Below are 23,691 nucleotides of genomic sequence, written 5' to 3' on the forward strand. Positions count from 1 at the left end.
CAGAAAAAGGACCTGTTGAGTCACATGGAGTCGTTGCGTCCTCGTGGGAAGCAAAGGTTCAATGTGACAGGTGTAAACAATGCGCTGTCCACCGTTGCCTTTCATAGCCATCATAAACTTGACAGAACTGTCCGACATTCACAGCAAGCGTAACCATGTTTACTTCAATATTTAGAGGTCTTAAATGGTATTATTAAATGTTTTACTTATGATTTACTAAGATAAATGTTCTTAGCCGTTAGACAAACATACTCCAGGAGCTTGCTCGATCGCCTTGTTGAGAGGGGTCAGGGAAGAATTTTTACAGCTCACTTATCTGGCCCCTGGGTGATTACTGTTTTTTTGCTTCCCTCTGGAATATGTAGAGAGTGGGTCGTATGCCCACCTCCCTTGTTCTCTGTAAAGCGCATTGTGTTGCCTCTGGGTATGAAATGTGCTATACAAATAAAGCTTTGATTGATTGATTGATTGATTGATTACTTATGATTGATTGATTATTGTAAATCGTTATTGTCGTAAGGCTGACTCCTGGTAAATGAGATGGGTGATACCATAACAAAGCAGCAGGTGTGCTGATGACGAATCACAGAGATCCCAAGCTGGTCTCTGTCACCATCTGCCTGTCTGGCCATCAGCTGTTGTCTATCACCTCTGTGCTGCCACTTAGCTTTCACTTCCACATGTCTTCACAGACACATTGCTGCTCCATCCACGCTCCGCATGGGCAGCATGTGTGGCTCAACACGAGACCATTCATTTATTTGACCAGGAAAACAGGCTCTGGTTCAGTTCAAGTTCAAGGTAAAACCAGTCAATGAGTAAAGAAGTTATGTAATTGGTTCTTGTTTGACATGTCACTGCACATCCAAACACATAAGCAACTCTGTCTACCCGTCCGTCTGTCTGCACTTGTCCAAAATTAGTGCGGCTGCCCTAATACAAACACTGCACTAGTGTTCCAGGTACTCTAGAATTACTCTAGTAGTTACTGTAGCTTGCTAACGTTATTATTATTATTATTTTTATTTGTTATTTTTTTATTTTTTTATTTTTTTATTTTTTTATTTTTTTATTTTTTTATTTTTTTATTTTTTTATTTTATTTTTTTAAGACAGGGACAAGGTACAGTAGACATTTACCCTATAGAATAGGGAGAGATGCACTGTACAAGGTTATAGCTAAAACAGCTAATTTCCACCCGCAGTCCCTGGGCAAATAAATATACATTCTTAAAATAGTGGGGCAAATAGTATACAGTAGGAGAGTTACATACATAAACAACATGTCATATCAATGTTCTAATTGTTTTGCCCAATTAAACATTACAGTCTATTAGGCTAGCCTTGTCAATTAAACAAAATAAATCACATTTAGATCGTTTCTAAGTAATAAGCTATAAAGACAGACTGAAGTACTGTTTTGGGGAGAGTGAAGTGAATAACCCTGTGCAATGAATGCAAAAGGCTGCAGCCGAGTGGTTGGGAATCTCTGTTTTAGACTAGTCATGCAGTCGCTAGCCAAACCACCATCTCGTCATTAGTGAAAATAGTCTCTGCGCCCATCCCTACCATTTTGGATAAATGCATTTGGTGCTTGAATGAATTTGGCATGATGACCTGCTTATTGTCAGCTCGGTCAAACCTATAAAGAAAATGACAGTTTAATTGTTTTGAATTCTGCTATAAAAGGACCGGGAAGATAACAGTCAACTCGATATTTCTGTGGTGGTAACACAAGGACATAATGACACAAGTCTTGTTTGGACAGACAATGTGCTCCAGCCAAAGCCTCTGCAAATGTTACATTTCACCTAGAGATTGATCATTTTAATGATAAGACTTTAAAGTGACAGTGGCCACTGGGGTTCAAAGACAGGGTTCAACTCCTTGCCACATGCACGCACGCACACACACACACACACACACACACACACACACACACACACACACACACACACACACACACACACACACACACACCCACACCCAATAAAGGTTCCAATTCAATTCAATTCATTATTAGTGCCAAAGTAAAAGCAGGCATGTATTTATTTGTTTTTTGTTGAGTTCAGACTCTGGGCCCTTGTCAACTTGTTATGTATTCATCTTCCCCTATGGGGACGACCAGTGTGGAAATGAATCCATTATGTATTGAGAGCATCTGACTGAGGTAAGGAGTGCAGTGGTGATTGTGGAGAGGGCCTGAGGAGGGACTTAGGGGGAGAAGCAGGAGGGATCTCAAGCAACTCTCCCAGTTGACATCGTTTACCCAAATCACCCCCCGTCGCACATGGGGGGAGCTGGTGTTATGCATTTCAAATCATGTGCCTGATGGCTTCCCCTCCACCTCTAGGGGGGGGGGGGGGGGGGGTGACGGATGTCGAGAGGCAAAGGTCTCACCTACCCCCCCGCTGTGGGAGGACTCAGAAGGAACCGAGGACTGGGGGGAATGGCTCTGGGCACCATAGCACCTTTCTGGGGATACGTTTCAACAGTATGAAGAGGCCCAAGTCTAGAATATTAGGCACATCAGATCGATTTTTTCATCCAGCAACAGTGCAGTACAGTGCTAAGCTGCATAGCATCCTTGAAATATAGTGAAGTGCGGGTGGCTTCTAATTCTTTCACAGTCTGATGGAATCTAACCTGGCGCTGGGAGTGATTCTCATCTCTGGACTTGATCTCAACCTCTTATCTGTTTTACTGGCAGAGATATGGGGAATTCATCAAAAAGTATGCTTGCTGAAACATCTAGCATTAGCACAGTAGATCTCTCAACAATCAATCTACAAAGTGCTCATGGTACAGTATCTAGGGCCCTAGGTAGTTCCTGGACACGTAATCTGATTATGAATGGTTTAATTTTTTTTTTTACCTCTTCCTCACCATGGTAACACATCAGTGGTGACAAAGTGCTGTTTGGCTAATTAGATGAGGCAGATTGATTCTCGAACTCATGGCAGTCATAATTACTGCGTTGACCTACGGCATTACTGAAAGGTCAAAGGTTAATGACGTGCTAAAAAAAGTAGGTGTCCCAATGAGGAATCCATACTCTAGATGAAAGGCCATACCTGTCACCACAAGTGGTGGCTCGATAACTCTGTGGTACAAAATGTCACCGGTCAGACTACTTATGACAGTTAATGACATACTGTAGAAAACAAAGTGTTAATTTAGTCATATGCCATATATCAATATGTAATCAAGAATAGCACTAGGGGCCTCACAGTAATGAGCATGCACTTAAGTTAACAGTTAAAACGATAGGTCAATCTTTTTATTAGTTAATTTCTTCATACATTTGATATTTGTTTCACTTATGCCGGGCTCACACTACAGGTTATTTAAAATCCTAACCAATTTCGAAATCGGGTTACATCACGCACATAAGGAGAATCTTAACAGATATTCTTCTTGCGCATCTCAAACAAGCACACACAGCAAGATTTGAAAATAACGGCTCATCACACACTACAGGATCTTATCGTGCCCGAGGGAGAAACGAACCACTGGTCTCGCCGTCTCACTTGTAAAGTCGGGACGTAATAATCTCAAATATCAAACATGTTTGATATTATTGGGGCCGCCCCGATGGGTCTGCGAGCCGATCTGGAGGTATAAGATTGGATCTGTAAACCCCTCACATTACGAGATAATCTGGGCCGGTCATCGGCCCCGACCAACGTTCCAGACCAGATTTCTCCTCCGATTGTCGGGAGGGGTGAATCGGGGATAAATCGGCCCAAAAATCCTGTAGTCTGAGCCCGGCTTTACCCCCAAAGTGATGATGAAATTGACTGATTTTCAGAGAAATGTCTTTCAATCTGATCCTGTTAGCTGTTTCTAATTATAATGATTGACCTCTGAGTATGGCTGTCGGCCAGAGTTTTCTGTAAGAAACGGTGTCTCTCTTCCATAGACTTATGAGATAAAGATGACGTTCTTGTAAGATCAGGTTTAGGCTAACGACTAGATAGATAGGTCTATCTACCTGTCTATTGATCTATCTATCTATCTATCTATCTATCTATCTATCTAGCTATCTACATTCAGTAGCTTCAACCTCCAACATGGCCGACTGATGACGGGCTGTGAAAACCCTTTATGAACATAAACCTGGTGAATTCTAGAGTCCATTAACGATGCAGGAAGTGTGACGGAAGTGAATGAAAAACCCAGAACTGTAGAGTGGAGTGAAATTGAGGTGGTGAAATACGGTGGAAAAGCGACATACAGTAGGAAGGCCCTGGTGTGTTACATGCCCTGTGCACAGCGACTGATTGAAATGTCTTATTCAATCAACAAATGTTTCATTCCTGATGGCCAGGGGTAAAAGCTAGATCCAAATGGCTTTCCATATGTTTATTAATGCATGGAGAATGAATGAATGAATGAATGATCGGTGTTGATTTACCAAATTCTGTTTTCCCCGGCAGTGTTTCATATAGATAATGCCTGTATTACATTCTCACTGTGTATGTGAATAGTATGTGTTGTGGGGGTGGAAGAGGGAGAGGCAAGTGTGTGTGTGTGTGTATGTGTGTGTGAGAGAGCGAGAGAGAGAGAGAGAGAGAGAGAGAGAGAGAGAGAGAGAGATAATCAATGGCCTCAATAATGTCACTACATTATTGCCTTCAGAAAATAAAGCCTTGCTTTGATGGCCTGGGGACAGAAAATTATTTCATTTGTTTCGTCCGCTGGGCCTGGGGGAGGCGGCTTGGCTTGGGGGAGGCGGCTTGACGACTTGAAACACGTCTCCCTGTTGTTTCACATCAGAATGAAATCACACACACTGAGTCACACAATCACACTCACAAACACAGAATCTTAGATCAGAAGACGCATACTGTGTCACAGAATTAAGCTCTGATGCGGATAGAGATAATTATAATTCAGTGCACAGTTGAAACCAGTACCAAGTTAATTGGCACACAGTAATCTGAGAATGTGGAAGAGTTGGTGTGATTATGGTCTGTGGACTAAGCTTGCATTTGCTTTTTAGCATTCTGCCCTTTGCACGTCAGACAGAGCACTTGATTGTGTCGAAACGTTGAGTATATCTGGGCTGCTATTGTATATTGAGTGTTTGAAAGTGTATGTTTATGGAGGCCTACTTGTTATATATCTTTAATGTATTTGGCTGCTATGATGATTGAATTTCCCCTCGAGGATTAATAAAGTCACCTATATCTAACTGTATGCAGACCTTTATCATAGGAAGCAATGCTATTGCATATCTGCGTCTGACTTTGTCTGTCTATTTGTCTGTCTGTCTGTCTGTCTGTCTATTTGTCTGTCTGTCTGTCTGTCTGTCTGTCTGTCTGTCTGTCTGTCTGTCTATTTGTCTGTCTGTCTGTCTGTCCGTTGGTAGTCGTGGTGTCTTGTCTTTGTCTGTCAAGTTTGTCTGTAGCCTGGCTGGTTCTGTAGCCTGTCTGGTTCTGTAGCCTGTCTGGTTCTTTAGTCTGGCTGGTTCTGTAGACTGGCTGGTTCTGTAGCCTGGCTGGTTCTTTAGTCTGGCTGGTTCTGTAGCCTGGCTGGTTCTTTAGTCTGGCTGGTTCTGTAGCCTGGCTGGTTCTGTAGCCTGGCTGGTTCTATAGCCTGGTTGGTTCTGTAGCCTGGCTGGTTCTATAGCCTGGCTGGTTCTGTAGCCTGGCTGGTTCTATAGCCTGGTTGGTTCTGTAGCCTGGCTGGTTCTATAGCCTGGCTGGTTCTGTAGCCTGGTTGGTTCTGTAGCCTAGTTGGTTCTGTAGCCTGGCTGGTTCTGTAGCCTGGCTAGTTCTGTAGCCTGGCTGGTTCTGTAGCCTGGCTGGTTTTGTAGCCTGGCTGGTTCTGTAGCCTGGCTGGTTCTGTAGCCTGGCTAGTTCTGTAGCCTGGCTGGTTCTGTAGCCTGGCTGGTTCTGTAGCCTGGCTAGTTCTGTAGCCTGGCTGGTTCTGTAGCCTGGCTAGAACACTGGTTCTTCTTAGTATGCAGACAGGAGGGCCGGGGATTCAGCACCACTAGTTCCATCTTCTGTTCCTTTCATCCTTTTTACGGAGCACTGCATAAACACACACAGTCAACCGGAAAAGATTGTAAAAGCTGATAATTGCTCGATGTCTGCTCTCTACTGGCCTTTGCCTCTGTCTCCCTTTCTCTTCCTCTCGCTCTCCCCCGTTTACCTATCTAGCGTGACATTTACTGACACTTAGGAGCAAATAAAAACAGCAGACCCGTAGCCAGCCTTGTGGAGGGGGGGGAGGGTGGGGGTGGGGGGAGGTCTTTCTTTTCTTTTCCAAAAGTGTACCGTATCGTTTCGATTTGTTGACGGGGGGGGGGGGGGACAGATTAGATTGTCGGGCGATTTGTTGACAGGGGGGGGGAGTGTGGACATTTTGTCTTAAATTCTGGACCTTTGGTTGTGAGGGGGGTTCGTTCTATGGGGACTTGAACCTCAGGAATTACAATCACAGCGTTCCCAGATGCAACCCTTTAACTAAATGAGGAGCAGAGATGAGAATTCACAGGTCAAACGTTCTGGTTTTATTCATCGAAAGGCCATGTAAGTAAAATGCTGTAAGGGAACCAGGGATTAGGAGAAGCACAGCTTTATTATTACTAATTAAAACGTCCAATTACAGAAATAATTTGTCCTTAGATCAATAATTAGGTGCTCTTTGTGGGCAGGAGGTGTGGCTGGAGCATCGGAGGGGGGGAGATACGCAATGATCCTCCCCAAGGACAAACACACACACACAAACACACACACACACAGCTGTGCAAAAAGTGCTAATGTGGTGAGTTTAATGATATAGTTACTCCACCGCATGCAGTGAACAAGAAAAGGGGCTAAAGTCAAAACGGCAGTGAAAATGTCCTAGTGTCAAAGAGGAGAGCAGTACAGACATTGGCCAGGTTTCCCGATAAAGAACCTTCTTAAGGAACCCTTCTTAAGCAACCCTTTGTATGGGAGTTAAGAAGTACTTTGGAGTTAAATGCTTCTTAACTCGTTCAGGAAACCCGGCCCTTGGAATGGGGATTCAAACTGTTCAATGGAATGTGTTTAACACAATGCCCTAGCGACTTGCACCACATGTTTGTAAAACATCATTTCTGACTTGAAATGGCACGTATGGAAAATCCTGTTTGAGAGTCGATCAATGACGAACAGTATCTAAGGAGATACACTTCTAAACCTATGGCCTATGACCCTAGGTGCAATGAGATTCAAAAACAATTATATCATTTTGGCAACTGAGATCAAGAAAAATAAGAAAGTGTACTTTCTTTGGTCAAAGATTGACATTGATTTTGAAGCAGAGAAGAGAAAACAAGATGTTAATGAGGAGAAAGTGCTCCAGGTGAGAAGAGAAGACTGAGAATCTTGTCATGGAATTTAACACACAGTCTCAAGACTATTCAGATTCATATCTTTTCTTTCAATCATCAAGTCCCCTGCAACCTCTAGTTTCAATCTCCCTTTTGTAATTGTAAACACCTCAACTCTCCCTTTTGTAATTGTAAACACCTCAACTCTCCCTTTTGTAAATGTAAACAACTCCTCTGCCTCGCTCTTCCTCCTTTCTTTGTTTAAGTCAGAAGGGCCACACCTTATGTCCTTCCTGCCTGGCTCAGACCTTTTGTTTTCTTTGTCTATATTCAAAGTGATATTCAAAGTGAGTTTCATCCCCCGCCCACTGTGTGGCCAATCAAATGACGCCTGTACTACCTCGTTGGCCTGAGCAAGATATAAGGAGAAGAATTGGCGATCTGATTTACTTCTCCTGTTAGAATCACTCTGTGTTTTTACTTTGAGGTCCGTTTGCAATCGTATTGTTTTCTTAATAAACCTGACTGAACATATTTTTGAGCGAACCCAGGCTTTGGCAAATACTTTCATTTTTATTCAACTACAATTGGCGACTCGAGGACGGGATCGACTGCCGTGAGATTCGCCGGGGTGGAGCGAGGGACGCAGACGTGCGGAGCGGTAGCCGCTTTGGAAAGCTTCTCTCGTTGCGTCTATGCGCATTGGTTTTGGAGAAGCCCCGCCGTTGGTTCCACCCGGCTAAGCTCACGGTACGTTGAAAAACGAAATCCTTTTATGCTTGTTATTTGCCTTGGGTTTTGGTTCAGCTTGTTGGTCTAGATGATTGAAAACAGAAACCCCAGCGTGGGTATTTTTAGTACGTATGAGTTAAAGTAACTATCTAAGGAAGTTGTGAACAGCAATATATATATTTATATCGTATTGTCCTTTGACTTCGTCCTTGTTTCGTTACGAGGGGATAAGCAGTGTTCAGAACAGGCTTCCCTTTGGCCGGTCGCGGGTGAGATTAAAACCGCGAGCCCGTTGAGAGAGTTTTGCTCAATGGAGGTAGCTACAGGGCGTGATTGAGAGTTTGGCAATCCGCGTTTCTTGGAGAAACGTTTTCCCCTTTGATCCCGGTTGGTTTGGTAAACCTAACGAGAAGTTAGCTTTGACCAAATTGGTAAACCTAACGAGAGTTAGCTTTGACCAAGTGGCTGTACAGTATTTGGTAGGATCTAGACATCCGGTCTAGCCTTGACCAAGTGGCTGGTGCAGTTCGAGCATGCTTGTGTGTTAAGTCGTATGTTAGTCGTCTTTTGGTCGTCTTTTGGTCGTTCTTTGTTTTGCGTTCCCGTGTTAGTCTGTTGTGTTACTGTTGGGTTTTCGGCTCTCTCTTGTATGTGCACGGGATTGTTAGTCTGCTGTGTTTTACTGTTGGAGTTTCGGCTCTGTCTTGTATGTGTTGTTAAGCGCTATATTTTTTTCCAGGTAAAAGTACTGTTTATTTTTTTTCCGACACTGTTTTTAAGGGCCGTAAATCGTAACTGCTAGTGAGTAGTCTGAGAGACGTTCATCTCCGTGTTACGAAGGAGTGTGGGAGAGTATCTTTTGGTTTGTTTTTTCGTAAGCGATTTTGGTGCAAAAGATGAAAGAAACTTGATATTCTCAAATTGTCTGGTCCGGCTAAAATTGTTGCGCTAAAATATTCTGCTAGTGCCTGTTGGCAGATTCAGTTATGGAATAAGAATAGCAGTTTTCCGTCTCCATCTGGTACTCTTAGCGTTAAAGCTTTGGCCAACATTAGGGTTGAACTAGAAGCATTTGAGAAGACTAAGTTGGGTAAGAAAAGTGGTAATGCCATCGATTGGGCAGCGTTTAAAATTTGGGAGTCAGTAGCGCGGGAAGGGTTTTTGAAGTCAGAGAAAAGATACAATGAAGCTATACAGCCAACGGCGTCTCCGCCGTTTCCCCCATCGAATCACTCTGACCTAGTTTTTTCTCCCTCGACTCGTTGCTCCGTGCTCAAACCCAACCAGGCTGTTGCTGTTTCCCCTTTTCATGCTTCCGCATTTAGCCACGCCCCTTCTCTCTCCCCTCTACAATACGAGTTAAGCGCGCCCCTTTCTACGAGGTATTCGTCCGAACAGGTCAGGAAGGAAGAATTGGCTAGAGCTATATCTGAGGCTAAGTTTAATTTGGAACAACTGCAAATGGCTAGAGATAGTCTGGAGGGACCGCAAATACAAGCGCCTCTGATACGCTGCCCAAACCCTGTTCCTCGCCCTTCACAAATAAATGGTGCAGCCAGATTACAAGCTGCTCAGTTACAACAGCTGGACAATCAAACTGCTGGTGCGAGGTGGAACCAACAACGACCACAGTGGCAACAGAGAAACAATAGGAAGCGTTCTGGTAGGGTTAGGCGAGGAAAAAGGTATAATCGAAGTGAAGACAGAGACGATTCATGTTACCATTGTGGTCAGTATGGTCACTGGATCAAAGACTGTCACAGTTACCGCAGGCAAAATGAGAGAAAGAATCCTGCAACCTGGGGTTCAGCGCCATCTGCTGGAGTTCCCTTGAACAACCCACAAGGTAGATTTTAACTAGCCAATATAGACCCATTTTTTTTAAGGTAAATAAACAGGACAAGACATATGTAGCTGAACACATAAGGTTGGTGCATAATAGTGGGGGGAATAGATAATGTTTGCCAGTGTCTTAATCTGAATGCAGCATCTCATAACCCAATTATATATTTTTAAATGGTTATGTTAAATATCTCATGTTTATAGTTTGAGGCACATTCATCGGGCCTGAGTGTTTTTTCTGAGTGTTTTTACAGACAACTGTCGTTCCGGGAGTGATGGGTGAATGCCGAACCAGGAGGCGGGCACAGGACCGGAGGTGCAGATGGAGGTTACCGGCCTGTTTCCCTACAGATGGGCGATCTGGGGTTCGTGAGATGCAAGGCCAACGCCATGTCACCGACTCACTGTGAGCGACAGATAAGTATGAAACAGGGAAGAGACCATTTTGTCCGAAGCAGTGCCCAAATACTCTGTCCTCAAATGCAGAAGAGGGAGGTTTTAGATATACACATTTTAGCTATACAAATGAAGCTTTGATGGATTTTTTGATTAGTTAATTGTAAATGAAGCCAGTTCATTTTAGTGTCATTTTCTTTGCCCCATCTCTATTTTATCCTGACTTCAGGGAATTTTGTTTTCACCCTTAGGGGGTGTTGTTTTGTTGAGACGAGAATGTGGTTATTTTATTTTATTTCATAAAATCGCGAGAGAAATTCTAGAGCCAAATCCAATTGCCTTGATCATGACTGGGGACTGGGCGTGTTAAAGTCATTCTAACACTGCCCCTGATGTCACTGTAGGCTACTGCAGACTGGCTCTAATGACACTTGAACAGACATTCGTTTAAGTTTTCCTGACTGAATAACAAAATTTTTCCCCAAAGCAGGAGCTTGCGCTTAACCATGTTTCTTAGAATCTCCAACAGACTGCGGATAACCGTTCCTGACCAAAGAAGGGAACAGGGAGACCAGACCAGAGGACTCTCCTTTTTTCTCTTCTGTTTTGTCTCTGTTTGTCTCTCTCATCTGTGGATCCACAGATGGAGCACTTCATCAGCCTGTACTGGGGGAGCGGGAGCGCCGAGGTGGCCCTCCAGCAGCACGACCCGGGCCGGCCCTACGTGGAGCAGTACAGGGATGGACCGGGTTCAGTTCAAGAGCCTGTACGTGCTGCTGGCGCCCTGGCTGTGTGGCGTCCACACGGACACCGTGTCCCATCGCACCTTCACCCTGCTGAACCAGGACAGGGACTCCCTCCTCACCTTCCGAGAGCTCGCTGGCTGACCGCTCTATGTAGACCTGCCCAGTGGGGAGACAAGAGACTACCAGGAGCAGATGAGCAGCCTGAGAACAGGCCAGAAAACATGGAAGAGAAGCCAGGGATGTCTTCAACAGAGTGAGGACCGCCATTCCTGAGGCTAAGGAGGGGTTCCTGCATCACATCTCTCCTGGGGATTGGGTCCTGGTCCGCGACCACAGACGAAGGAGCTGGAACTCGCCGAGGTGGCTCGGGCCGTACCAGGTTCTACTCACCACGCAGACAGCGATCTGAGAAGACTTCGTGGATCCATGCAAGCCATTGCCGACGGGTCCAAGCAGCAGAGGACGGTCCACCAGGGGATCGCCAACACCAGGAGATCAAGGATGCAGCTGAACCAGAAAGCTCAGAGGCCAAAGCCATGAGCTGCCACAACTGTCCTCTCCTCGCACCTTGCTGGTCACCTCTTTCTCATGATCGTTATGATGGCAACATGGAGAAACTCCACAGCCATGACCTCACAAGATGCACCACACACGCACACACACCTGCACACACTGCAACTAACATTGAACATAACTGATTCAAACAACGCGACATTGAAGTTGCGATCTAGAAGAGAAGACGCCTTGCATTCCCCAGTGACATTCTATTGCCCAAAAGAGAAGTGTCACCTAAATGACTGTTGGATATACACTGTGAACAAGAGTGACCTTGACAGTCACCGCCACACTCTCCTCTCCTCTGATGAGCAATCGGAGACTGACCTTGCCGGTCACCTCCTTCTTGTGGTTGTGGTATGACAACATGGACAATCTCAACAGCAATGACTGCACCTCTAATCGCACACACTGGAACCTACATTAAACATTCAGAGACGCACACATGGAAGCTATGTTCCATAGGACATCACATGCGATTATTCACAACAAGAGTGAATGAACTTTGAAATAATCTGAAAAATATCATATTTGTTTACAAGAGTTACAATGGTTGAAACATGAGTTGATAAATAAGTTTGGGTTTTTCCTCTAAATTGACCAAGAGGTTTTTTGCCCTTCTTACACTGGTAACCATTTATCTTTTTGACTTGTTCAAAAATTTAAATCAAGGGTTTTTGGTGAATGGTTGTCCACTCTTAGGCTATACATGTTTTTTTTACCTTGTTTCCTGTCAAATTTCTGAAACAAGGAGTTTTAAAGCGTAATTTGCATTTTTGTTCTTGCTCCACCTAGTGGAGAGATTACTTCCTTTCCACATGTATAGCATAGAGTTTTTGAAATTTGTGTTTATAATTGATTTTTTTTTTTTTTTTTTTTTGATTATGCTTATTTTATATCTGATGTATATATTTTATGTGGCTGTTTCAGCCACAGATGAGGGAGTTGTCATGGAATTTAACACACAGTCTCAAGACTATTCAGATTCATATCTTTTCTTTCAATCATCAAGTCCCCTGCAACCTCTAGTTTCAATCTCCCTTTTGTAATTGTAAACACCTCAACTCTCCCTTTTGTAATTGTAAACACCTCAACTCTCCCTTTTTTAAATGTAAACAACTCCTCTGCCTCGCTCTTCCTCCTTTCTTTGTTTAAGTCAGAAGGGCCACACCTTATGTCCTTCCTGCCTGGCTCAGACCTTTTGTTTTCTTTGTCTATATTCAAAGTGATATTCAAAGTGAGTTTCATCCCCCGCCCACTGTGTGGCCAATCAAATGACGCCTGTACTACCTCGTTGGCCTGAGCAAGATATAAGGAGAAGAATTGGCGATCTGATTTACTTCTCCTGTTAGAATCACTCTGTGTTTTTACTTTGAGGTCCGTTTGCAATCGTATTGTTTTCTTAATAAACCTGACTGAACATATTTTTGAGCGAACCCAGGCTTTGGCAAATACTTTCATTTTTATTCAACTACAATCTCTCTGAAGGAGGACCTGGACATCATACCCTGAGACACACACACACACACACACACACACACACACACTATACCCAGGACTGACAACTTGGTAAGTAGACTGGATGGAAGATGTATCTCATTAATTTCTTCATCATTATTATCACATGCTGCAATCTTCTCTCTTCTGATGCAGCGGGAAATGACAGCGACTCTATGAGACTGTTATTACAGCCGCAGGGGAATCAAACACAGATTTGATTATTCGGCTGTAGGAGAGGGACCTCCTATTGTTTACGCTTTTCTGCCACTTTCCATTTTCCCACTAGACAAATTGCTGCAGTTTTAATTTCACCTGCTATTCAACCCAGGACCCAAGAATAGAAAGTCCTGATAACTGAGAAAATCTTGCGAAGATTGCTCTCTCAGTAATCTTCGTCATGAAGAACGTTGCTTTGTACCGAGGTAGGAGGGGACTTCTGGGGACAGAACGTTATGTTACAGTCATTTAGCAGATGCTTTTATCCAGAGGGAGTTATAATTAGTGCATAGGTAGTCAAGTGTACTACTACTCACCAGAACTCATAAGTGCATCTCTTTATAAACAAGCTTTATAAACAATTTCAGGCATGCTTGTAAAGGTGTCTGCACACTGACCCAACCAACGCCAACCAACACCAACGTTGGCATTGGTTGGATGGATTTTTGCAGCTGAATTTTAACAAAACTAACAACAAATCCCACTGAGCAAAGACATATCTAAAAGACGTCTTTTAGATGTCTTTTTTGTCTTTTTCGGACGTCCAAAGACATCCAATTAGGAGCCAGAATGAAAGTTTTTTTTAGACGTTCAGATATTGAACCCGTTCTGCACGTCCACAGACATCTTAGAGGGGTCCAAGCCAGACGTTTGAATATTGAGGGGTCCAGCAGACGTACAAATGGGGTTCTGGACAGACGGACGTTATTAAGACATGATCTGAACGTCTCCCTGACGTTGTGTGTTTGCTGGGACGTCAACTTTAGATTGTTTGGTGTTGCCTGGTGACACGTTAGTTGGGCCCATCACACGCCCGCCCTGATGGTGCTTTTTCACTATTCTGTCACCAGAGTGAGGAACACATCACCAGATAGTGAAAAACTCTTGACTGAAGTAGCACTTGGTAGCTTCAATGATAAAGGAGCATTAAGTAAATGATCAATGTGCACTTGTACGTCCGTTTAATGAAGATATAGATCTGAAAAGTCCAAGGTCAGTGGCTTTTGGCAGAAATCGAATCCATCACTGTTCCTGCCCCAGTAAGTCTGTTATTAAAACAGAGTTCTCAGGGGCGCTAGCTTTAATTTAAACCCAATGATGTAGTTATCATAGTTTTTCAATTCCATGTCCATTTCACCACGGCGATCAGTACGCTGTCTCCCCCAGGGCACATGTAACTGAGGCTGCTCACTGGGAGAAACCTATTTCTCCTCTCTCCTTCTCATACTCTCTCTCTCTTTCTCTCTCTCTCTCTCTCTCTCTCTCTCTCTGTTTTAAAAAAACTAATTACTGTGAGGAGTCAGGACCAAAGGGCAGAGCATCGTGGTGGCAATACTAACACTGGAAATAGAAAAACAAAGTGTGTGTGTGGGAGAATGTCAGAGAAATTGGGCATGGAATTTCTCCCCTCTCTGTGTGTATTTGTTATGCCTGTAGTGTGCGGCCCAATCTCAAACCAGCCCCTAAGTGCTCGCGCTATCCACTCCCCCTCCATTTGCGCGTTGACGCTGTGCTTCGCCATGTTAAGGGCCGTCCCAAACCAATTAGTGCGGAGTGCGCTTGGAGTGTGTGGACTGTCCAACCCTTATATAGCAAGCCTGCATCGTTGCACGCTCCCGATAGCCGAAGCAGGAAGTGCACGTGCCAAAGCGATGCCGGAGGAAACAGCATAAATAAAGTTCTGTCTTCCTACACTGTTAATTGTCAAAGTTACAGCATTCAAACTTTTGTTTTCCTTACACTTATTTCACAACCTCAAACAAAATCACAGAACGTGTTAAACCAAAAATTGAACGTCACTTTATCCCTAGATTGCTTGACTTGAAGCAAACAAAGCCTGCAGCCTATTCATGCATAGCCGGCATTAAAATAAATCTAAACAGGCCTAGGTCTACGTCAAATGTACATCATATATTCCATTATTTACAGGGACAATGGAACAGATAAAGCAGGTGATTAGGCTGCAACATGCAAATGCCTCTTCACAAAAAAAGGAAAAAAGAGGCATGGGAAGTTATTTACTCATTGATTTTTTTTACATTTTGTCTCGGGAGAGTGTTATAGTATTCATTTAGAGTTCATTTGCAAAAACATATCTCCTTTTTAATGTTTGACCATTTCTCATTATATATATATTTAGCTATAGTGATTTATATTTTTATTATAAATCATAAACATTTTTCCCATGAATCACCTAAACATGCCATGGTGACGGCCCTGTCCCGGTCGGTTCCGGTGGAGTGGGGAGTCCATCCCACATTTGGCTTTCCATTTATATCCCCTCCCCCTCGACTGAGAGTACCCTCCACAGCTGCGAGCAACACTTCATTTGGAATGACTCGGTGGTGGAGCGGGAGTGGGTAGGGGCTGGTTGGGATTGGGCCACTTGGTGGTGGAGTGGGAGTGGGTAGGGGCTGGTTTGGGATGAGGCCCGCATGTTCTGTTCTCCCCTGTGCCTCCTCTCCCCTTGCCCCGTCTAATCAGCTGGAGCGTGTGTGAGTGGACACACACCTGCTCTCAATTGCCTTGATGAGTAATGTGGAGGATAAGAGCCAGGTGGACCCAACAGAAGTCGCCTGTGGGCCAGTCGGCCGCAGCCATTAGACTGCTGTGTCTCTGAGCACCTTACAACCTTAGGGTGGCGTGTTCTTTTACAGCCACATAATGAGTTATTAGCTGTGTGCACTGGGGTTGGTGGCTGTCCCTTTCACTGGGAGGGAGAATGCATTTGTTGTGTTTGTCTTAAAGCAATACATCATGATATTTGGACCTTTACAAACATGTCTGGTGCTAATTCTCCAATTAGATTTATTAAAAGTAAGCTGAATCGTCCAAACAGTCTACTTAGAAAGATAATACATTGACATTTATTACCTTTTAAAACTCGCGCCCCCGGGACGCAGCATTCAGTCGAAGTGCGCATGCGCAACGTTGTGCTTAAACAACAAAGTAGTAGCTAACTATTCCGCCGTCTATGGATATCATGTGTTTTTTAGCTCAATGATATCATGGTGGAGGTGAGAAAACCGAAGCGAAACATCACGGAGGAAGCCAGAAAAAGAAAAAGAAAATCTGATAACGTTACGACAGTACGAGAGTGCACCTACTCGCAGAGCCTGTGGGGGCGCAGTTCTGAGAAAACTGGAGAAAACGCTATGTATTGCTTTAATGTGTTAACACTAGAAGTGCCAAGCATTTGAAACTTACCAGCATCGCTGTGGAGTGGGTCAAATGCCCCCACAGTCTTTAGAATGGGAGGCTGTTACTGATACATAATGACCGCTAGATGGCGCTTGTGTGTGTGTGTGACACCAAATGCAGCTGTATAGCCGTATCATAATATCAGTATTATCAAATAGAAAGCATATCACTGATAACACTTGAAAAATAAGAACACATTGGTGCAGTATGATGTAGGCCTTTTCGCCTATTGAGCAATTTATGGATGGATTTATGGATGAATTCTATGTTTACTCAGGCCCGGTCGGATTTCTGGCTAAGCCGCTGGTGTAGGCTTGTGTTGCAGTTTTACCACATGAGTTATTATTTTCGGTATTTGAGGAGAATAGCAAGTCAGGTAAAAAAGATGGCGACCGGCTTTTAGCCAGAATTTGCGGGGAAAAAAAGACCAAACTACCTTTTCCTGGTGGGATTTCGAAGTTTCAAAAACACTGACATGTAAAACGCACATATCTAGGAAAAGTCATGAAAGCAGGGCGCTGTAACTTGAACGGTTGCAGATAATTATTTTTTTATATAGTTGCATGGGTCAAATGACCCACCTTTGGCAGTTCTAGTTTTAAAGTACTTCAAAGTAACATTTTCATCAATCCATAAGCCTAGATATTTATATTCAGTGACTCTCTTAATGCAAGAACCATTTACAGTGGATATATGTACATTATCATAAGCAATATGTCTGCCTCTAGAGAATAACATAAATTTAGTTTTGTTAGCATTAAGAGACAATTTAAGATTAATAAGCGCCTCCTGGAGAATATTAAAAGTATGCTGCAACTTCTCGATGGCTAATTGTACAGAATCTGCGATACAGTACACAATTGTATCATCAGCATACAAATGGGCATGACAACTGTTCAAAGAAGACACAATATAATTTATGTAAATCGTAAAAGGAACAGGACCCAACACTGCACCTTGCGGCACACCTTTAGTTATAGACAGAAACTTAAACTGGAGATAGGTCGATAATTATCCAAATTATCCCTATCACCTTCTTTATGCAACGGAATCAGGCGGGCAGACTTACAGGCAAGAGGAAGTGTACCCGAGGCGATGGAAAGATTAAATATGAAAGTCAACTGCTCAGTGACAACTGGAGCAGATAATTTAATAAAAAAGGACTCCAAGTTATCCTCACCAGTTGAACACTCAGGGTCAATGTACTCAGTCATCAAGTACCTCATTTTGGGTAAAGGGGTGAAAGGAGAAATTTGTAGGGGGGGCACATACTCAGACAATCAACAGCATCAACAGGATGAGACCCTTTGAAGTTCCTATCGAATAGATGACCAGCCTCAACAAAGCGCTTGTTAAAGGCTAGACATTTCATTGTGATCACAAATCACCGTGTCATGAACTAGAATGCGAGTGGTATTTGTTTCTAATCTATCCGAAAGGTAAGCCAATGCTGAAGGTCACCCGAGCGCCTCGCACGAGGACATGCTGAGTTCCTGTCCTTAAACACTGCTGATAACTCATGGGTAAACCAGGGCGAAACTCTATCCTTAATACGAACACTCTTAAGTGGCGCGTATTTATCCACTGATAAATTAAATTGAATCAACAAAAGAGTCCAGGGCAACCTGGACATCAGTAGTCTCCGCATTAAAATGGATGTTCCTTCCAAGGTCATCTAGAAAGCCTTGAGCATCACAGGATCTAAAATTCCTCCTCATAACTGTGTGAGATCTCGATTTAGCCAAACATACTTCTCACACATACTATGGGACAGTGGTCACTTACCTTGGTCAAAGACACAACAGGCAGAAATCCTATCACATTTATTAGAGAAGATCAAATCAATGAGTGGACCGTGAATAATTATTAGGATTTGGCCTGGTGGGCTCAGTAACCAGCTGAACTAGGCTAAGGTTCCCACTAACTTCTTTAAGATGAGTTACTGCTCAGCCAATCTAGATTAAAATCACCCAGTACAATAATTTCCTTATCTAGTAGTATTGAGTAGCTCTGCTAATCTATCAATAGAGTCAGCATCAGCAGAAGGAGGTCTATAGACACCAGCCACATAGATAGAATTACTGATCCCCAAATCAACCTTCAAAACAAGCACCTCAAAGCATTTTGGGATGGAGACCGCATTGATGACACAAACAGCAAAGCTGGATTTGATATAGAGGGCCACACCACCACCCCTACCAAGCCTATCTATTCTGTACTGTATAAGTTAAATTGATGCAACGCTACTGAAAAGTCATTAACAGACTTCTTCTACGGAAGAGCATTAGGGCCAACAACTGAGTTTATTATTTGTTTAAGCTTCTGAGTTTAAAGTCAGAATTTCTGACTTTAAAGTCAGAATTTCTGAGGAAAAAAGTCAGAATTTCTGAGAAAAAAATCTGAATTAACTTCTGAGATTAAAGTCAGAATTTCTGAGATTAAAGTCAGAATGTCTGAGAATAAACCTCAGAATTTCTGACTTTAAAGTCAGAATTTCTGAGAAAAAAATCTGAAATAACTTCTGAGATTAAAGTCAGAATTTCTGAGATTTAAGTCAGAATTTCTGAGAAAAAAATCAGAAATAACTTCTGAGATTAAAGTCAGAATTTCTGAGATTAAAGTGAGAATTTCTGAGAAAAAAACTCGGAATTTCTGAGAAAAAAGTCAGAAATAACTAATGAGAAAAAAGTCAGAATTTCTGCTGTTGGCCCTAATGCTCTTCCGTACTTCTTCAGACAGGACTCAGACAGGACTAAAATATCAGGATCAGCTTCTGACACGAGTTTTTACACGATCTAATTTATGTTCTCGAAGACCAGACGTGTTCCAGCGCAGCTCTGATGACATCAACGTGTTTACGGAAGAGGTAAAAGGAGATGAGGAGGTGAAGCTGAACAGAGAGACATAGGGAGGAGAGAAGTGGTGCTGAGGAGGTGATTGGGGAGAAGGAGATAGGAGGAGCAGGTGCAGGAGGAGATACAGAAGAGAGATGTAAGGAACAAATGGAGGAGATTTGAAAGTGAAACAGTAGAAACAGGACAGTTGAAATCAATTTAATCAGGTAAATACTGTAGGTGGGTGAACAGCAACTCAGCTCCTATAGTGCAAATAAACCCCAACATTCATCTTTGACATTATAATTCTTTAATCTACAAATTAATGGAAATTAATGAATTCTTTGAACATGCCATTTCAGTGCAATTTCCTTCCAGTGATCAATAAACTACTACTACTACTTTGGGCAGGGGGAACTTGAGTGGCCTCAATAATCCTTGAGTAAGGAGTCCCCTCTAGTGGTGTAAATGTGCAAGTACAAGTGACCATCACCCTGATGTAGCATAGTCATAATCTATAGCCCTCAGGAAATCGAAAAAAAGGAAAATAAAAAGACAGCTTAGTTCAATTGAACAAAATAAAAAACAAAAATAAAAAAACAACTCTTGACATGGGTGATGATCAGTGGGGCTGTGTTTTTACCACTATAAAACCTGGGCCAAAGAATGGATAGTGTTTCTCAGTGAAGGAGTGGATATTGAAACTATTGTTCCCATCAAAGAAGGAGACTTGCCCCCCCCCTCATGATCCACAAACACCCCCACTTCCCGGAGAGGGGTACACTGTCTCCGACTGGCTCTGACCTGAGGGGGCGGAGCCTCGCCACCACACCAGGACAACAACCATTTGCTGAAGGATTCAATTTACCAATAACCAAAATCATTTGGGGCATGCATGGTTTGGGTAAATTCCATGAATTTAAACACTTTTGAAAGAATGCCATTCATGCAAAAATGCAAATTACAGAATTATTGGAAAGTGGAAATATGTCAACTCCGGATCCGAAGTCAGGATGTGCTAATATTTCTAAAAAATTGACTTGATGATGTGAATTATGTATGTACTAACACACACACACACACACACACACACACATAAGTAAAATATATATAAATATAGGCCTATATATATATATATTTTTTTTTTTTTTTTAAGGAAAGTGTACCTTATCTTTTCTGGTACTCTTTTTCAGTAAATCAAAATGAGGCTTGTTTAAAGCCAATGTAAAAGCTTCCTCAATACAATCAGATGAATACCCTCATTGGGCAAATCTAGAGTTCATATCTACAGATTTCTCAGTAAAGTCATTGGTGGAGCAACAAACTCTTCTCAAAAAATATCTACATACAGTATGTATAAAATATAGAATATAATACAGTTGTAGTTTGTATTTTATATTTTGTTGTTCCTCGTACACACAATGCGGGGCTGGACTTCAAAATTCCTGCAAGGTCAGAGCGTTTGAAAGTTTTGTCTCACTTGGGACTACATTGACATGGTGGTTTTACAGTGATAGCACCTATGGCTGATTTGTTATGATTTTTTAAAGTTTAAAATTTTAGTGATGTAGCGCCACCTTCAGCTTTATTGACCTACAATGCAGGTTGAGGACTTTGGGTAAAGTACTGGAGCTATGTGCAAAGTTTGGTGATTTTTTGTCCACAGGAAGTCAGACTTCAGTGGAAGATGGAGAATAATAATTATTCTATTATAATAGTAATAATAATATAGGCAAATACAATAGGGTTCCGGCAGCTACGCTGGTAAGGTGTGGACAGGTGCTTCTCATGAGATTGGAGACCGTTGTCTTGCTCCTCCCTAACCTCAGTTACATCACAAGTGAGCTAGAGAATGTTGATCAAGTTCAAGATTATTTGCTGTATACTCGTCCTGAAACTCAGTATTCTAACTCCATTTGGTTCACTTTGCTGAAAGAAGGACATCCCTCTTCCTCTCAGGGATTGGTGTATGACTGGTAAGACGCTGTTCATGTGTTTATCTTCCTCCACTATATTTGGTTACCATAAAAATTAAAAAAAAAAAAAAAAATTAAATCAAACACCATGCCACATGGGGCTGTAGTACTGGATACCTTTTTTTTTTTTGGTATATACAGTATATGTAGTTGTAGAAGGTATAGGTTGTAGGAAGTAATTGTAGTATATATTTATATTTATACAGATTGTATGTACAGTATGATATATGATATATGATGTTTATTAAAGTGTCATGCACTCAAGGTCCCAGCCCCGCATTGTGTGTACGAGGAACAACAAAATATAAAATACAAACTACAACTGTATTATATTCTATATTTTATACATACTGTATGTAGATATTTTTTGAGAAGAGTTTGTTGCTCCACCAATGACTTTACTGAGAAATCTGTAGATATGAACTCTAGATTTGCCCAATGAGGGTATTCATCTGATTGTATTGAGGAAGCTTTCATTGGCTTTAAACAAGCCTCATTTTGATTTACTGAAAAAGAGTACCAGAAAAGATAAGGTAAATTTTCCTTAAAAAAATATAAATAATAATAATAATAATAATAATATATATATATATATGTGTGTGTGTGTGTGTGTTAGTACATACATAATTCACATCATCAAGTCAATTTTTAAGAAATATTAGCACATCCTGACTTCGGATCCTGAGTTGACAAACTGCATATTTCCACTTTCCAATAATTCTGTAATTTGCATTTTTGCATGAATTGCATTCTTTCAAAAGTGTTTAAATGCATGGAATTTACCCAAACCATGCATGCCCCAAATGATTTTTTGTTATTGATAAATTGAATCCTTCAGCAAATGGTTGTTGTCCTGTCTGCAAATGATGTCGTTTTCACAGAATTTCAGTTTTACTGCATCCTTCTCAAACTCTCTGACCCTCTCTAGGCTGTGGTACAAGAACAAGGAAGCTTGACAGTACTTTTTTGGAGACAACCTTCCGTGCTTATTAAGCAAGGTGATTATTTTTCCAGGATTATTAAGCAGAGAAGCAAACCCATATGGTGAGCACTGGTCACAGTGGTTCCCAACATTTGTTCTTATCAAACACTGTGTAACATTTCCTCATGTCTTTGTTTAACCTTAGAATGAAAAGACGGATTGGGTGTGGCACCCTGCTGGTGTTGATCGTGTGCATCATCCTGCTTGTGTGCGTAAGGCTCTCTGTGAGATTCTCCACTCAACTCTTTGAGCCAACTGCAGACATTGCAAACATTCCTACATACCACCGATACAACATCAACTGCATCGCCATCTACGACCATGACCCCGTGGAGGTGGGGAAGTCACTGGTCATCAGGAGGAGCATTGTGGAGGACCAGGATGAGAGTCTGGTCAACCTCACCACCAACTGCCCACGCTACCTCAGGTCCAGGGGCTATGGGGACATCCAGGTGTCAGAGGCGGAGCGGACCTTCCCCCTGGCCTACTCTATGGTGGTCCACAAGTCTGCCTGGCTGGTGGAGAGAATCCTCAGGTTACTGTACTCTCCCAGCAACCTCTACTGTATCCACTACGACCAGAAGTCCTCCGCACAGTTCAAATCAGCCATGGAGGGTCTGGCCCGCTGCCTGCCCAACGTCTTCATCGCCTCCAAGCTGGAGTCGGTCGACTACGCCGGCATCAGCCGCCTCAAGGCTGACCTCAACTGCCTGTCCGACCTGCTGGGGTCGGAGGTCAAGTGGAGGTATGCCATTAACCTGTGTGGGCAGGACTTTCCTCTCATGTCCAAAGTAGAGCTGGTGGCAGAGCTGACGAACCTACGGGGCGCCAACATGCTGGAGACCAGCCGACCCTCTGTGGAAAAGAAGACGAGATTCACCTTCCGCTACGAGCTGCAAGACTTTACTTACAACAACTTTGAGTACCGCAAGCTGCCTCTTAAAACCAACCAGGCCAAAGATCCACCTCCGAAAGGTATCGAGATCTTCATGGGCAGCGCTTACTTTGTGCTGTCCCGGGAGTTTCTCACCTATGTGCACCGCTCACCACTAGTCCGAGACTTCCTGGCCTGGTGTAATGATACCTACTCCCCAGACGAGCACTTCTGGGCCACTCTCATACGCGTGCCCGGGGTGCCAGGAGAGGTGCCCAGGGCCCAGGCTGATGTCACGGAACAGATGAGTAAGACCAGGCTGATCAAGTGGAGCTACCTGGAGGGGCCCCTTTACCCCCCCTGTACTGGGACATACATCCGAAAGGTGTGTATTTACGGGGCTGTAGAAATCCGCTGGCTACTTAGCTATGATCACTGGTTTGCCAATAAGGTGGACCCTAAAGTAGACCCCGTCCTTATTCAGTGCCTGGAAGAGAACCTGATGGAGAGACAGATGGTTTTGGTTTAA

At 43.0% G+C, this 23,691-nt stretch overlaps 1 protein-coding gene across 1 annotated transcript; it reads left to right on the top strand.

Annotated features, from left to right (window-relative positions):
- Positions 1-13,020: 13,020 nt before the first annotated feature.
- On the top strand, positions 13,021-23,691 carry LOC311312133 (beta-1,3-galactosyl-O-glycosyl-glycoprotein beta-1,6-N-acetylglucosaminyltransferase 4-like; the record flags this gene model as incomplete). Its single annotated transcript, XM_084442004.1, has 3 exons — positions 13,021-13,148; positions 22,235-22,304; positions 22,434-23,691. The coding sequence occupies exon 3, from the start codon at positions 22,435-22,437 to the stop codon at positions 23,689-23,691; it is 1,257 nt and encodes a 418-aa protein (XP_084298130.1). The 5' UTR covers positions 13,021-13,148; positions 22,235-22,304; position 22,434.

This window comes from Borostomias antarcticus (assembly GCF_949987555.1).
Source record: "Borostomias antarcticus genome assembly, chromosome: 8".
Lineage (NCBI taxonomy): Eukaryota > Metazoa > Chordata > Actinopteri > Stomiiformes > Stomiidae > Borostomias > Borostomias antarcticus.